Source organism: Chinchilla lanigera, unplaced genomic scaffold (genome assembly GCF_000276665.1).
Source record: "Chinchilla lanigera isolate Chin_1 unplaced genomic scaffold, ChiLan1.0 scaffold00002, whole genome shotgun sequence".
NCBI lineage: Eukaryota > Metazoa > Chordata > Mammalia > Rodentia > Chinchillidae > Chinchilla > Chinchilla lanigera.
In genome coordinates, this window is record NW_004955403.1 from 9,021,217 (window position 1) to 9,035,680 (window position 14,464).

The following is a 14,464-nucleotide window of genomic DNA, read 5'->3' on the forward strand; positions in this document are numbered from 1 at the left end:
CAGAGTATTGTTAATTAAAGGGATTATATGAGGAAGGTAGTAAATTTATAAAAGGGAGTCGTGGATGAACAAAAGCAGTACTAGGTCATGGGAAATAGATGGCTCCAGCAAAAGGGGTGGGCTACAAGTAGAACTCTTAAGTTTTTTAATTTGTATCTTAATACGAAGATCTTAAGAATAAAAAGATGATCCATGAGAATTATGGGAGATGGTGTGTGGAGATGCTATAGTCACCCTAATATATATACACAAAAATAAATTCATTTAAAAATCATGTTTCAACTTTTTGTATTTATACATTGCAACTAGTTTTTGAAGGGACATGTACAAAAAAAGATCATAACCTAAACTTTTTCCAAAACCTAAATCTTGCCGAGTTCAACATATTCTAACCCCTAAAGTCCAAAGTTCAATAATTATCACATAAAAAAGGCAGCAACATCTAAGCTGTTACCCCAGGATGAAGGCAGGATTTCTCAAGTTATGTTTTCTTCTTCCTCATAACTTCATTTTCTCTCTGTATTCCACTTTAAACAAGAATGACAACTTCTGTTAGATATGCCACCTCAACACTGTGTTTTGTGTCAATTCTCCTTGCCTATGGATAACCTAGAATACTTTTTCCAATGTGCAGCTTATGGTTTACAAATTCTTATAAAGGCTAGTCTTGAGAATAAAATGAATTAATCACCTCAATTTATTTAAGTTTTTATAAGTTTTGAAAATTTTTTCAATATATAAACCAGTGAATCCTCTTTTATAAAATAACCACTTGACACATGATACAAAAATGGTTTAAAAGCTGACTCATTGTCTTATGACCATATCTATTTCAACCATGACTAATTTTCTTATATTTAATCATGAGATTTCCGGAAGATGGGTTAAATGATGAAAAAATGGGCGGCCATGAACACACCCTTTAATTTCATTTCCAAACTGGTGCTTCATTCTACGGATAATATCTTGAACGTCCTCTTTTGATAAGTACATGGGTAATTGTCTAGATAGCCGAACTGCTTCTCCCTGTGAAAAGAAAGCACATTATACTAGCAAGAAGACAAAATTATTTTCATCTTATTCACTCAAAAAATATCTATTAAGCATCAACTATATTGTAGGTTCTGGAGATAATACTGGCAAACAAGAAAATATGGCCTTTGCTCTCGTGAAATTTATATTCTAGAGTAGAAAAAAAGAAAACATAAAAAAGACAAAGATTTATTGAGTAAATAATACACAAAATTTAACTTAGCAACATGATAGACAATAACTGTGTAGTTAGGAAATGCTTAGTTGAAGAGATGCCATTAAGCTATCATGCACAGATCATAGGAAAGAAAAATCATTTCAGACAGGGAGAACGAGATAGAAAGTTCAGTGTAGTGTAGCACAGTTACTAACGGGAAGAGACAATACCTTTAAGAGAGTTAGGCAGAGGCAAGGGTGAATATTCAGAGAAGTAACCAGGTAAGAGTTTTTGTTACTGTTATTAGTTTTTTTCAGACAGGGTCTTGCTATATATATAGTTCAGGCTGGGCCTAAACTCATTACATGACCTAGGCTGGCCTCGAACTCAACAGTAATCCTCCTGCCTCAGCCTCCTGAGTGCTGGGACTGCAGAAGTGTGCCACCACGCCCTGCCACCAGAGTTTTTAAGCAAAAGCCTGATGTGTATTTCACACTTGAAAGCAATCAGTCTGGTGGCATGTGAGTATGGAAGCAAAAGCTCTTGGTGACAATTAATGCAGTGAGGCTGGGACTAGGGTGATAGTAGCTGAGAGGGAAGGCAGTACAGACTGCTGATATAAGTTGGCAGAGTCATGAAATCTGAAGGATCACAAGTTTGAGCCCAGCTTGGGCAACCAAGTCACTTAGCAAGACTCTGTCTCAAAATAAAAGAAGGGTTTGAGATATAGTCCTTCGTTCAATCTCCAGTACCACCAAAGACAAAACAAATGGAAAAAGGAGGGTAATGGAAGGTAATTTCTACAAATTTGGAATGTTAATACTATTTTCTGAGACAAGAGCAACTGAAGGTTTGGGGATAAGACACTGTTAGAAAACCCTGCTTCTTTTAATGTATTTATTTTGCTTTCTTTGTTTGAGACAGGGTCTCGCTACATAGCTCAGGCTGGCCCTAAATTCACTATGTAGCCCAAACTGGTCTCTAACTTGTGGCACTCCTGCCTCCACCTTCCAAGTACTAAGATTACAAGGGTATTCCACAAGCCTGGCTACTTTTAATATATTTAAAGATAGAGATCTTGAATCTTAACACTATTTACTTTAACCAAACACCTATTGCCTTCAGAGATCTTGAATCTTAACACTATTTACTTTAACCAAACACCTATTGCCTTTCCAAGTATTCTCCTCCTTTATTCCAACTAAACTTGCTCTTTTTCTTCACTCTAATCTTTAATCTCTCCAATCGCTCCTTATTCTCCTGACCTAACAGCACTTTTCTATCATCCTTCCCAAGTGAAGGTAGAAATACATAGTGAGATATTAAGGACACTAAGCTCTAGGACTTAACATGGCTTCTTGTGCAGAAGGTACTCAGATTTCTCCCTATCATCCTCTTTGTTATCCATCATACCCATCTTGCCAGTCTCTAGCTTAGGACAGTTTTAGCAGGCACAGCTGAAGAGTCGTGAAACTGTCCTGGTTACATCCAAAGCAAATGTGAGCTCTTATGAATCTTCAGTGACACCTTGAAATTTCTGCGTTCACTGCAGATATTTTTTCAGTACTTAACAGCTCTTACTTTCAGATTTTTGCTACTGTACTCAAATTCTTCATGCTTCCCCAATCCCTTCTTTTACCCTTCTGCATCAGGCATAGCTTTTCTCAAGTTAATCTAAAAGTATTACTTTCACTTTTCTCTTTCCTCTTCCGCTCAACTCAGAAACAGCTGTTCCCTTATAATGCTACTCTTGATATCCCTGTCTCTTTGGAACATTTGTTCTCCAATCTGTTATTCTCTTTTGCATCAGTTCAACACAAACATGCTAAACATACTCTTCCCGACCTTGCATGGTCCTGCGGCTTGCTGACATCGTCCTACCACCGTCCTCTGTAACCACCTGCAAGCACCTGCCGCTCACACCACGCTGGCAGTCTGGCTCTCTGCAAGGTCACCACTGTGATGTAGCAGCCATACCCAGTGGTCCTCTAGCAACCACCACCCTACATGGAATATGCCAAAAATGCTTAGTTGTAAAATTTCCTTCCTTGCTTGCCTTTCTATCGCTTGGGTCTTCTTTTACTATGCTTTCTGTATCTCTGATTCACCTTATTTGGACTGGTCTTCAATGGAAGTATCCCTGTGGTTCAGACTAAAGTTTTCTCCTGTTTTCCTAGGTGCTTCTCCTTTGCATGCATATCCACAGCTGATGATGTGAAGCTTTAATGGAATTCTTTTAAAAACAGTATTTTCTTCTTGCAAACAAACCCTACAGAAACTACCTGTTTTACTATTCTTAAACCGTTTACTACTTTATTAAGGAATAATTAAGTGATGTGAAGCCTAGCCAACTTGCCTAATCTAATATTACTTACCTCTAAGTAACTTATCACTTTGCGAGGTCTACATTCATAAATTTCCTTTGCATTTTTGTTTAATACAGCATTAAGAATTTCTTTTAAATCCATTAATCCATAGAATGGGAGACAATTAGCCATTCCTTCTATTTCCAAGTAGTTTTCAGTCACAGAAACTCCTGAAAGAAAAATACCAAACAAATACAGACTCAAATTTGTTTAGTTAAAATTATATTCCAGAACATATCCATTAAAAACAAAAGCACTGGTAAAACATTTAGCAAACCTTCATCAGAACTTAATATGGTCAGACAAAGTTTTGTTCCTTAGTTAGAAAACAAATAGCAATTTCCCATAGGATTTCACAGTAAGTCATAAGTGCTCACTGACACCACATGTCCTTTATGTAATTTAATTTAATCTCAGTTACTGCTGGTTTGGTCCTTGCATTTGCTTAGAACATTTCTTACTTTGGAGAGAAAATGACGTCCCATGATATTCATTAAAATACAACTGGTTAAACGGTTTTAGCTAATGTTGCTCTTCAAGTTCTATCCCACTGGCTTAATATCTAACCTAAAGGCCTGGATTATCCTGTGATTATTTAAACTTACAAGTTATAAAACAGTCACACTATAACTTATTAATGTACAATTAATTTGAGGACATTAAATACTAATGTTTACTCAAAATGGTTCATTAGGACAATGTTTAAAACTGACATGCTATCCATTAAACTATTTTAAGGGGCTAGGGATTTAGCTCAGCAGCACAGTGCCTGCCTGGCAAGCGCAAGGTCGTGAGTTCGATTCTCGGTGCCAGGGGAAAAGAAAAGAGAAAAAAAAAAACTATTTTCAATATTTTAATGATTAAAACTAAAAAGTAACCACATGATTCACTGTGCAAGTGGACAAATAATCCATAAGAGCACACATGCCAAAGCATCAAAATTTGGGTTTAGAATACTACAAGATTTGTCTTATTTAGATATATGTGTACCATAATATTCTTAATACTGAAATCTAACTCATATTACCTAGAAGTGAGGAAAATGAGACAGTTCAACTCTGGATAAGTTGAATTAATGTAAAAAGCAAATGTAATTCATTAATATAAAGTCATGTAAAAATTAATGTAATTCATTACATGAATTAATGTAAAAAGAGGTGCTGCCAGATGTGGTGACACATGGTTGTAATGCCAGCTACTTGGGAGGCTGAGGAAATAGGACCACAAGTTTGAGGCCAGCCTGGGAAACTTGGTGAACTCTGTCTGAACTAAAAAATAAAGAGGGCTGGGGGTGTAGTTCAGCACTAAAGCACTTGCATAATATACAGGAGCCTCTGAGCTCGAGCCCCAGTACTGGCGGGGCGGGGAAGGAAAGGGAAAAGAAAAAAAAAAAAAAAAGAGATAAAAGACTAGAGACGAGAAGAGACAAGAAGAGACCAAGGAGGGAGGGAGGAAAAGTGAGAAAGCAACAGGAAGGGAGACAGACAGACAGACGGACAGAGACAGAGAGACAGAGACAGAGAGAGGTGTGATGTACTTGATGAGCTTCAGATCCTGCAACTTCAAAGATCTAATCCCTAAACTGTTCCTTGACCTGACTTGGATGGCAGACATGGTGGGAGATGAAACAGAGCATTGTTTTTTCTAGGAAACAAAAGGAGAATAATGTAAGATAATTTTAGTGTCATTAGCAGTAAAGTATGATGTAAAGGTCAATGAAACTCCTTAAGTGGAATTTGAAATAAAGTAAGCAAACAGGAACTGGCAAATATTCTAGCTCACATCTCTTACATATTTATACAGATATGAAAATGTCCCAAAATATCAGTGTTTCACTACTGCTAATTCTACTAAGTATATCTGCCCTGAAGTTGTAACATTTGACACAGAATTATTGGTAGATACAACTTAAAAGTACTTGGCCACCAACGAGAAGAATGAGCAATAATGAGTGACACTGGGAACTACGTTACAAACTTTCAAGAAATTTCATAAAATTCTGTGGAATGCTTTCTAATTTTGAAGGAAAACAAGTAAGTGGCTTGACAAGTTTTTACTTCATAAAATATGGAATTCTTAGGCAGAACAGAAAGCTACTATCCTCAACAAGCAGTTTTTATGGTCACATTAAGCATCTTTTCTTCCAAGTCATATGTATTTTTTCTCTTTATCCATATCCAAAACTGTTGTGAGGACTGGCAAACTGTCGATTCAGTTACAAACAAAATTCTCACTAAATGAGACATGGTCGTTGAGAAAACACAACCTAAGTTTTGAAAATGAGGTGGGGGAAGAAAGCTGCCTCTTTTTTATTTATTTACTTCTTTATTTATTTTTTTGGTGCTGGAGTGCAAACCCATGGTCCTTGCACTGAGCTACATCTCCAGCTCTTTCTTATTTTGAGTTAGGTTCTTGCTGAGCTGATAAACTCCCCAGGCTGGGCTTGAACTTGTGACCTTCCTCCCTCCGATTCAGTGTGCTGGGATTACAGGTGTGCAACACCACTCCTGGCTGTGATCTACTATTGACAAGGGAAAAAGAACGCTGACCATAATCTATGTATAGCTAATTTCAAACAAATCAAGTCAGATTGTAGAAAACTCTTATCATTTTTTCATCTTTAGTGTCGTGAAAAATATTTGACATCAACACAACTAAAAACCACTATCAGTAAGCTAACAGTTAAAAGCATCTATCGGAGAAATGTATTCATCAGCTCAAAAAATTAATATGCTTTTGTTACAGACAGGATAGTTATTTTGGTTTTCTGTGTTTTTTTTTTTTTTTTTTAAGCACTACCATCAACGTCACATAACTAACCAGAAAAACAGATGAATAATAAAATACATTCACACACACACTTTGGTTTGTACTTCAAAAAAATTAAAAATGTGTCAGCAGCCTTAAGGAAGACTTCTAGGAGGGTTAAAAGAAATAACTGCCAGCCAGGCAGGATGGCACATGCCTGTAATCCCAGCGATTGGGAGACTGAGGCAGTGGGATCATGAATTTGAGGCTATCCAGGACTACAAGGAGAGTTTGAGGCCAACCCAGGATAACACAGCAAGATTTTCTCTTAAAACGGAACCAAAACCCATGTAAGACTGCACGTCAGTTCAGGTTCTAAGAAAGGGGTGCAGGCTGGGATGAAGAGAATATCTGAGCATCTGTGCCACTGCTCAGTACTATGTACTATGCTCATTCATTTACGTTATCTCCTAACATAGTACTCAACACTATTTTATGAAGTTAATGGCCCCATTTTAATAGGAAAGCAATCTAATGAATGGTTAAGAGCTAGACTCGAAAGGCACACTGCTGGTGTTCAAATCCTGTTTCTACACTAACTGTCCTCTTCACAGAACCTAGCTCTGCCAAGCCTATGTTTTCCATCTGTAATAGAACCTATGACCCACACAGGCTATGAGGGAGATTAAATAAATTAATGCAATACCTCTTAGACTAGTACTGTGTGCACAACAGTTATTCAAGAATTATTATTACTTATGATGAAAAAACAGTGAGGGCAAATGACTTTCCCCAAGATACGTTACGCCTCTGTGTACACAATCTGTACCCCAAGTCCCAATAGCTAGAAGTGAGGAGAGAGACAGGAAGCTTACGGCAGCCATCTTTAACACTGCAAACACCACGCAAGAGGACTGAAAATATAGAACATCAGAACACTTTCTACATATACCCAGCTCCATGATTCTGTATACTGTCTTCTACACTTTGGAGTGTGACAAGTGTAGGGGCAGGAGAGGTGACGATGGAGTCACTCCTCACGGGCCCTGGTGCCCCTTGGCAATGGATGAATAGAAAGTAATAGGACAAAGCCAGCCCTGGAAGCTGTAGCCACAGTTAAATATGGAGACTGTGAAAGAACAGAGAAGGGCCAGCAGGGAGAACTAACCTCTTACAAAAACGTACTCTCTCCATCCAAGGAATTCCCTTGTTAATCAGAGAGGATTGTCGGTCTTCTAGAAAAGACACAGACGCCAATTCCCCATGCACGCTCCAAGTAAGATACTGCTTATGGCTACTTGGCAAAACGAGTAAATTTTTTAAAGGTAAAGAAGATATCCATTTTTTAGGCAGTGGTAGTAGCTTATTTATTTGTTCCATCATCTGAAAAAAGAATTTTTCTAGCCAGGCATGGTAGCATAGCTGTCATTCCAGCAGTCAGGAGGCTGAGGCAGGAAGGTCAAGATTTCAAGGCCAGCATAGTGGGCTATACAGTGAGACACTACCCCCATCCCCCAAATTTTTTATAATTTAAATAAGGCAATCTACACATTATATCAAACAATGACAAAAATTACAATAAAATTAACTAGTTGATCAGTTAGGCAAATGCAACTTATTAGACTGAAAGAGATGCCAGATTTGCTTGTTTCAGGATGAAGTAATCTTTTTAAAGTTAGCCTACCTTTACAAAACTGGCAATGACTTTCAGAGAGATGAAAATATACCATGATAACCGAAAATTATGAAACCTGTATGTAACTATTGGAACACATCTATGTTCCCAAGTCAAGAAAACATTAAATCACATTATCATACCTGGTATCAATTTTATCTTGAAACCATTTGCTGTAAGACGAGGATCAGATAGATAAATTGATCCATCATATCTCTGGTCATCTGTTGTCATTTTATATAAAACCTCTAAATAATGAGATCCATTAAAGAGACTGAAAAAGAATTATGGCTCATTAGGTTATTAAATGTGCAGATGAAAATAACAGAATTTAAAAACTGGATCCAAAGACCTTTTGAAAAACATTATCAATCAATATATAAATGTGTAAGTAGCCCTTTGAGAAACTTTTTACATATTTGTTACTACTTTACAAAGACCTACTGCATACAATGCTGTGTCCAGGAAGGAAGAAAAACACATAAAAGACAAGTTCTATCTTCTAGAACATTACAAACTCAATGTAAAATTTAAAAATAGCTCTCCACACATAAACAAATGAAAACCTTTATTTATAAGTAGTAACTTTTAAAACAAAGTAACAACACTGTCAAGTGACTCAAGTGGTTTATCCGGTTAAATTTTCAATTCCTAGAGGTTTCTTTAATAACAAAATGATTAAATATGTGTCTTTTTCTCTGGGGAACTTTTAAATTCAACACTGCAAAGCTTGGGAGAGTTTCCTACACTCCAGTCCAAGGACGGATGCCGCCAAAGGTGGTGTATGGAATGGTTCTAGTGGTGTAGGCCCTGAAGAAAATTTTGAGCGAGTCAAATATCACCTAGGGTACAAATTGACAACTCACATCTGTTTCAGCATTGGTCAGACTGCCTCGTATTAGTTGTAAAAGGTGTCTGTTGAGGCTAAAAAGTGAATAGTGACCCTTTTTCCATTCACTCAATAAATGTCTGAGTGTTTTATTCTGTGGCAGGTACTGTCTTTGTCTAGGGACTGCTTTATGTTCCAGTGCAGGATGATACACTATTTCACTGCATCTGTATATCCTCTGAATAGGCAAATAAAGCCAGGTGTGGTGGCACATGCCTGTAATTTCAGCCACTTAAGAGGCTGAGGGAGGAGGATCCAAGTTCAAGGTGAGCCTTGCCTCAAAATAAAATTTAAAATGGGATGCACCTTGAGACCAAATGTTTGTCTGAAATAAATCAGACGAACAAGCTTAAATATCACATGGTTTCTCTTATATGAAAAACTTAAAGTATAAATCAGGAGCAAAATAAAAGGTAATAAGAAGTAGGGAGACACATCTTTCTCAAATGGGAAGGGGATCCAGAAATGAAGGGAGGGGTGAAGGAAAGGGAAAAGGGTTGAAAATGGAGTGAAGATGTGTTCTGTACATATAACATGCACTGCAAACACGTAAACTAATAATCAAAATTAATAATAAAAATTAATTTTCACCATAATAATAAAATTTTAAAGCTGTAAAAAGGGCTCAGGATGTGACTCAGTGGTAGAACTGCCTAGCATGCACAAGGCCCTGGGTACAATTCCCAGTACCAGAGAGAGACAAAAGAAGGACAGAAAAAGCAAATGAAGTTATATCTTTGCTTAACACAATGAAGACAGATACACTCTTCTCTCATCTAGCCAACATTCTGAAAGTTAGTCTAAGAGTGGGTGATAATGATATAATATGGTCCACAGTTAAAATATCTAGACTGGAATCTTGGCATCCTTGCTTACTGGCTATGTAAAGGTATGTTGTTATTTAATTTCCCTTTGTAATTTCCTATAAAGCGTGGATGACAGTCTCAACCTCATAAAGGTGCTAGGAAAATAAGATTATGAAAAGACAGCAAAATTTCTGTCATATAGTAAGTGCTCAATCAACACCATCAACTTTTACTATGCTGAATATTTTGTATCTTACAGACATCTAAATTACTCCATTAGAGGTAAGCAACACAACTGCCATTAGAACTCTGGTGAGAAAACCGAACACAATCCATAATTGCTCTGCCAGCCTTGTGGGTAATTAGTCTATGACCAAGTTTTGGAAAACTTGCACCGAGGGGAGATACTACACTTCCTAAGATGAGGGAACACAGCTACACTTTGAATTATACTTTGTTACTGTCCATGCTTAATTAAGAAAGGTTGGCATTCAGGATAGTATAATCCCTAAATAATAAGTCTGCAATATATTTGTTTTTGAACAACAGAAGAAAATCCTGAAAAATATTTTTTAATGTAGTTACTGTTACCTTATTTGAAAGTACAGATTTAACAGATGTTTTACTATGTTCCAGCCCAATTTGTTTCCCCTTCTGATGGGAATGTGTCTAACTAGGGCTTTAACGCATTTTATAAATGATTTCTGTTCTCTTCTTGGAGGCTCCGAAACATCTAATGTGTACTAGCAAACAAATTCTGAATGTCTTTTTATCTTTTTATCTTTATCCTATCTACCTGAGTCACAATTAAACAGAAATATCAAGAGTAAAAAAAGGAAATTTAATAGATCGGTTATTATTTATTCATTTTTACACACAGCAATGTGTACACTTAGGATGTAAAAAATACCACTTTACAACCAAAAATAAAATTAGTTCAGGCAACAATCATGTGGATGAATCCACTGCACAGAAAGGCTGACAGGGAACCAAAAGATGGAAAATGAAGCCACTGGCTCAACTCACTGCTAGGCATCTTTAACATGGTGAACTAGGAAGAATGGCCTTACCTATTAAGAAGTCTGACCAGAAAAATCTAAATTTAGTCAATCTTCCTGAGCTAACTTATAATTTGACACGAGGTGGAGAAAAAGAAGGTAAACATTATCACAAGAAAGTAGAGACACAGACAACAGGATATTCTACTAAGTGCCTCAGCATCTGTAAAAACACAATGGTGTAATATTAAGAGATTTAAAATACATAACAAAATGTATGAATGGATCCTGAATGTACTGAATGCAACTAAATTTTAAATTAAATTTAAAATTTTGAGATAATGAGGGACAATTCCAAGGAATTACTACTGTAATTTCATACTTTACTGTGTAAAGTATGAAAAAGTTACTCATAGTTAACTAAGAAAATAACCATTTTTGAGAAAGAGATCATAAAAATTTTACTGTATAATTCTATTGTGTACCTTTGAAAATGTTAAAAAGATATTCATAGCAACCTAATATCAAACTCACTCTAGGAAAGTTACTAAAGTACCGGAAAAATAAACTTGATATTTGCTAAACGCAGAAGTGAACTAAAATGGAGATCACAAAATTACAAGCAACTAGTTCATTAAAAGATTAGGAATATAATTTTTAGATTTCTTTAAATATTATTTATTCCTACTAAAAGACTGTCAACCTTTTACCTTTTATTTCTAATCAAATATAAATTCATGTTCTTAAAGTTAAAAAAATTACATTACTTCACCATACCTCTCTGTTAATATAATTGGCTTTTCCAGTGGCTCTGCAGGAAGTTTATGATTCTCAAGAAGTCTTTTAAATAGCAGGGCTTCTTCTACTCTGTATGGATTTAGTAACATTACCTCTGTTTTGCATGTAATTAACCAGGCATCAGGAAACCTGAGATTGTCGATCAAGCAAAGCTCATCTTTTTTTTCTAAGTCAAATTTTTTTTGTTTTTCCAAATTTATTTTCAAGTTTTTCATAGAAAAAGGGACCTGTATTATTTTAATATTTTCACTCCTTTTTTTTTCAGTTTGGGACTGAAACAGCTCATCAAGTTTGGGCTGATGAGATAATGAGGTTTTCAACTTGTGCTTTTGTGCCAGACTCCAGGCGGTGGTAGATTTTATCTTTTTTCTGCCATCTTTTAATGGTATTTGTGACTCTTGTTCAATGGCTTTCTTCATTTGACTATTGTATCGTTCCAAGTCTTTAGTAGCTTTTTCTTCATATCTAAAAATAGAGATAGAGTACTAATGAGGTCATACCAGAAATATATTAATATTTTAAGTAAATGTAAAAAGAAAGAACTGGTCATAGGTCCAATAATAAAGCAAATACTGGCCTAACCCTTCTGTACATGTTCATGCTAAATTGTCAACAAAATATAAAATTCATCTATTTAAAATAAGTGCTGAACAGCAACCAAAAGTGGGCAGAAACTGGCATACATCCACATTCCTACGTTTACGTAGCTACTACCCAGAGGGCTGTTTTTAGCAGTGAGGGGGTGAGAAGTAGCAAGGCCTCAGTCAGACAGCCTGTGTCGTAAGAACACACAACTACTCGTTTCTATAATAACTTGAGAGAGAAAATCCCGTGTGTGAGAGCCAAGAGGAAAACCACCATTAGAAGGCTGAACGAGCTCAACAGAGATTTCAGATGCTGCCTAATGCAGGGGAAACATCGAAGTGTGAAGTCTGAATTCCACAGTTGTATGGCTTTGTAAACACCTTGAGCTTTCAATTAAAACTGGAGGAAGGCCATAACTTAAGAGTGGAAAAAAAATCTGTCCTAGAACTAAGGAAGTTGCCCTCGGACTAACGGTAAAACCCTCAGAATCTCTTAACAAATGAAAAAGGCTTCACAAGCTGAAGATGATCTGTAATTTAAGTACCTGGTAGAACAAAAATTAATACTTTTTAGAAGAAGAAAGCAGAATCCAGAGTTTCAAACATGCTTCCCACAATGTCCAGTTATACACTTAAAAGTTACCACTGAAGCAATAAAAGTGAGTCATTATCAAGATGTCCCAAATGTTATAACTATTAAAAAAATTAAAAAGTTATTCATAGGTGCTTAAGGACTTAAATAGAAACGTCAACAAAGAAATTATTTTTAAAAAGCAAAATGAAAGTGGAACTTCTAGATTTTAAAAATTTGGAGTCCCAAATTAAAAAAAGATAGAAAGTTGGAGAAGCAAACAATAGTGGAAAAATAAACCCTAGCAATTAGCTGATGTGAAGTCTAACAATTTACAGATCTAAAAGCAGTAAATCCAAAGCAGGAAAATGTAAAGAAATCTACAGCTAGATACAATAGAAACAAACTGGTGAAAAATAAATACTAAGGTAACATCCTAAGATTATCCAGACAGAAAGAGAAAAAAAAGGTGAATGTCATCAGAAGCAATACATAAATTCACAGTGAAATCTTTTAAGTAGCAAAATCCAGATTTGATTATACCTGCAAAAATGTCCTTCAAAAGGAAGATTAAATTGCTATTTTAGTTAAGAGGGGAACTTTCTGCCAGCATATTTACAGTAAACTAGACATAAGGAGAATTTTACCTGCCAAATTTTTACATTTTATATTACTATAGTAAGACTAAGTAGATTATGAAAAATTAAGGATGCAGAAAGTATTCACCAAAGGCAATGTACATAGAGGCAATAGAATTAAAATGAGACACAAACATACATTTATTTAACCTTAAAGCAACCTGCTTCCCTTCAAAAAAGGAAGAACAGAAGAAACAAAACAGATAGGACAAGCACAAAACAGGAAAACGGCAGACACGTAAAAGTTATACTTTTTGACAAAATATAAAAGAATGAAGAAAAAGATGCATCATGCATAAAAAAGTCAGAGAGGCTGTTGAAATATAAGAAACAAATTTCAACACAATACAGTATCAGAAATAAAGTGTCCACTAGGGAGGTATAACAATTACAAATGCTTATGCATCTATTAACAGAACTTCAAATTCTATGAAGAAACCTTACAGATCTGAGAGTAGAAATAAATCCAGAATCGTAACTGATGACACTAATACCCTTCCTCAAAAACCACAGAAGACTTCGGTAATACTATCACTTGCTTTGGTGTAACTGATATTTTGGAGTATTACTATGTAACAACAACAGAATCCAGATTCCTTTTTTCAAGTGAACATGGAACACTTATCAAGACAGACCAAAAGTCACAAAAGTATTCCGTTGAGGGGAAGAAGTCAGATATATATCATATAATTGTGTGTATATATAAATATACATATATGAAGGCCAAGTACTGGCGAAACCAAGATAGTGCAATAGAAAACAAACCAACAGCTGCCCGTGGAGCTCAGCTGGAAGGTAGCAGGAGGAATTCTCTGGGATGGAGATGCTCCATATTTTATTTGGGGTGCTATTTATATGGATGTACACACTTACAAAAATCCATCAAACTATGTCATTAAGATCTTTGGTTTTCACTTCAGGTAAATTCTATCCAATGTAAAAGAATAATTTAAGAAAGTATTGGGGCAACTGGGCCTGGCGGTGCTTGCCTGTAATACAAATACACTCGAGGGGATGAGGCAGGACGACTGCAAGCCTGGGCAACTTGTTGACTTTGTGAAGGTAAGAAGGGGCTGGGGATGTAGCTCAGTGCCGCAAAACAAAATGAAAAGAATGAAACAAACAAAAAACCAGAAAAAATATCGGGCACAGGTAGTCAAAAAAAAAAAAAATGGGGTAGAATTAAGGAGTCTTTGGTCAGT

The 14,464-nt window shown here is 36.0% G+C and overlaps 1 protein-coding gene across 2 annotated transcripts in view; it reads right to left on the bottom strand.

The window, feature by feature from the left end:
* Window positions 1-271: 271 nt before the first annotated feature.
* Pms1 (PMS1 homolog 1, mismatch repair system component) overlaps window positions 272-14,464 on the bottom strand; it is a 78,955-nt gene continuing 64,762 nt past the window's right edge. For both annotated transcript variants that reach the window (XM_005373313.2, XM_013512339.1), the window contains exons 10-13: window positions 11,449-11,934; window positions 8,122-8,252; window positions 3,565-3,725; window positions 272-1,026 (exon numbers count right to left, since the gene is read on the bottom strand). In XM_005373313.2, the coding sequence (XP_005373370.1) occupies window positions 862-1,026; window positions 3,565-3,725; window positions 8,122-8,252; window positions 11,449-11,934 (943 nt within the window). In that variant the 3' untranslated portion in view covers window positions 272-861. The remainder of the gene's footprint in view (window positions 1,027-3,564; window positions 3,726-8,121; window positions 8,253-11,448; window positions 11,935-14,464) is intronic.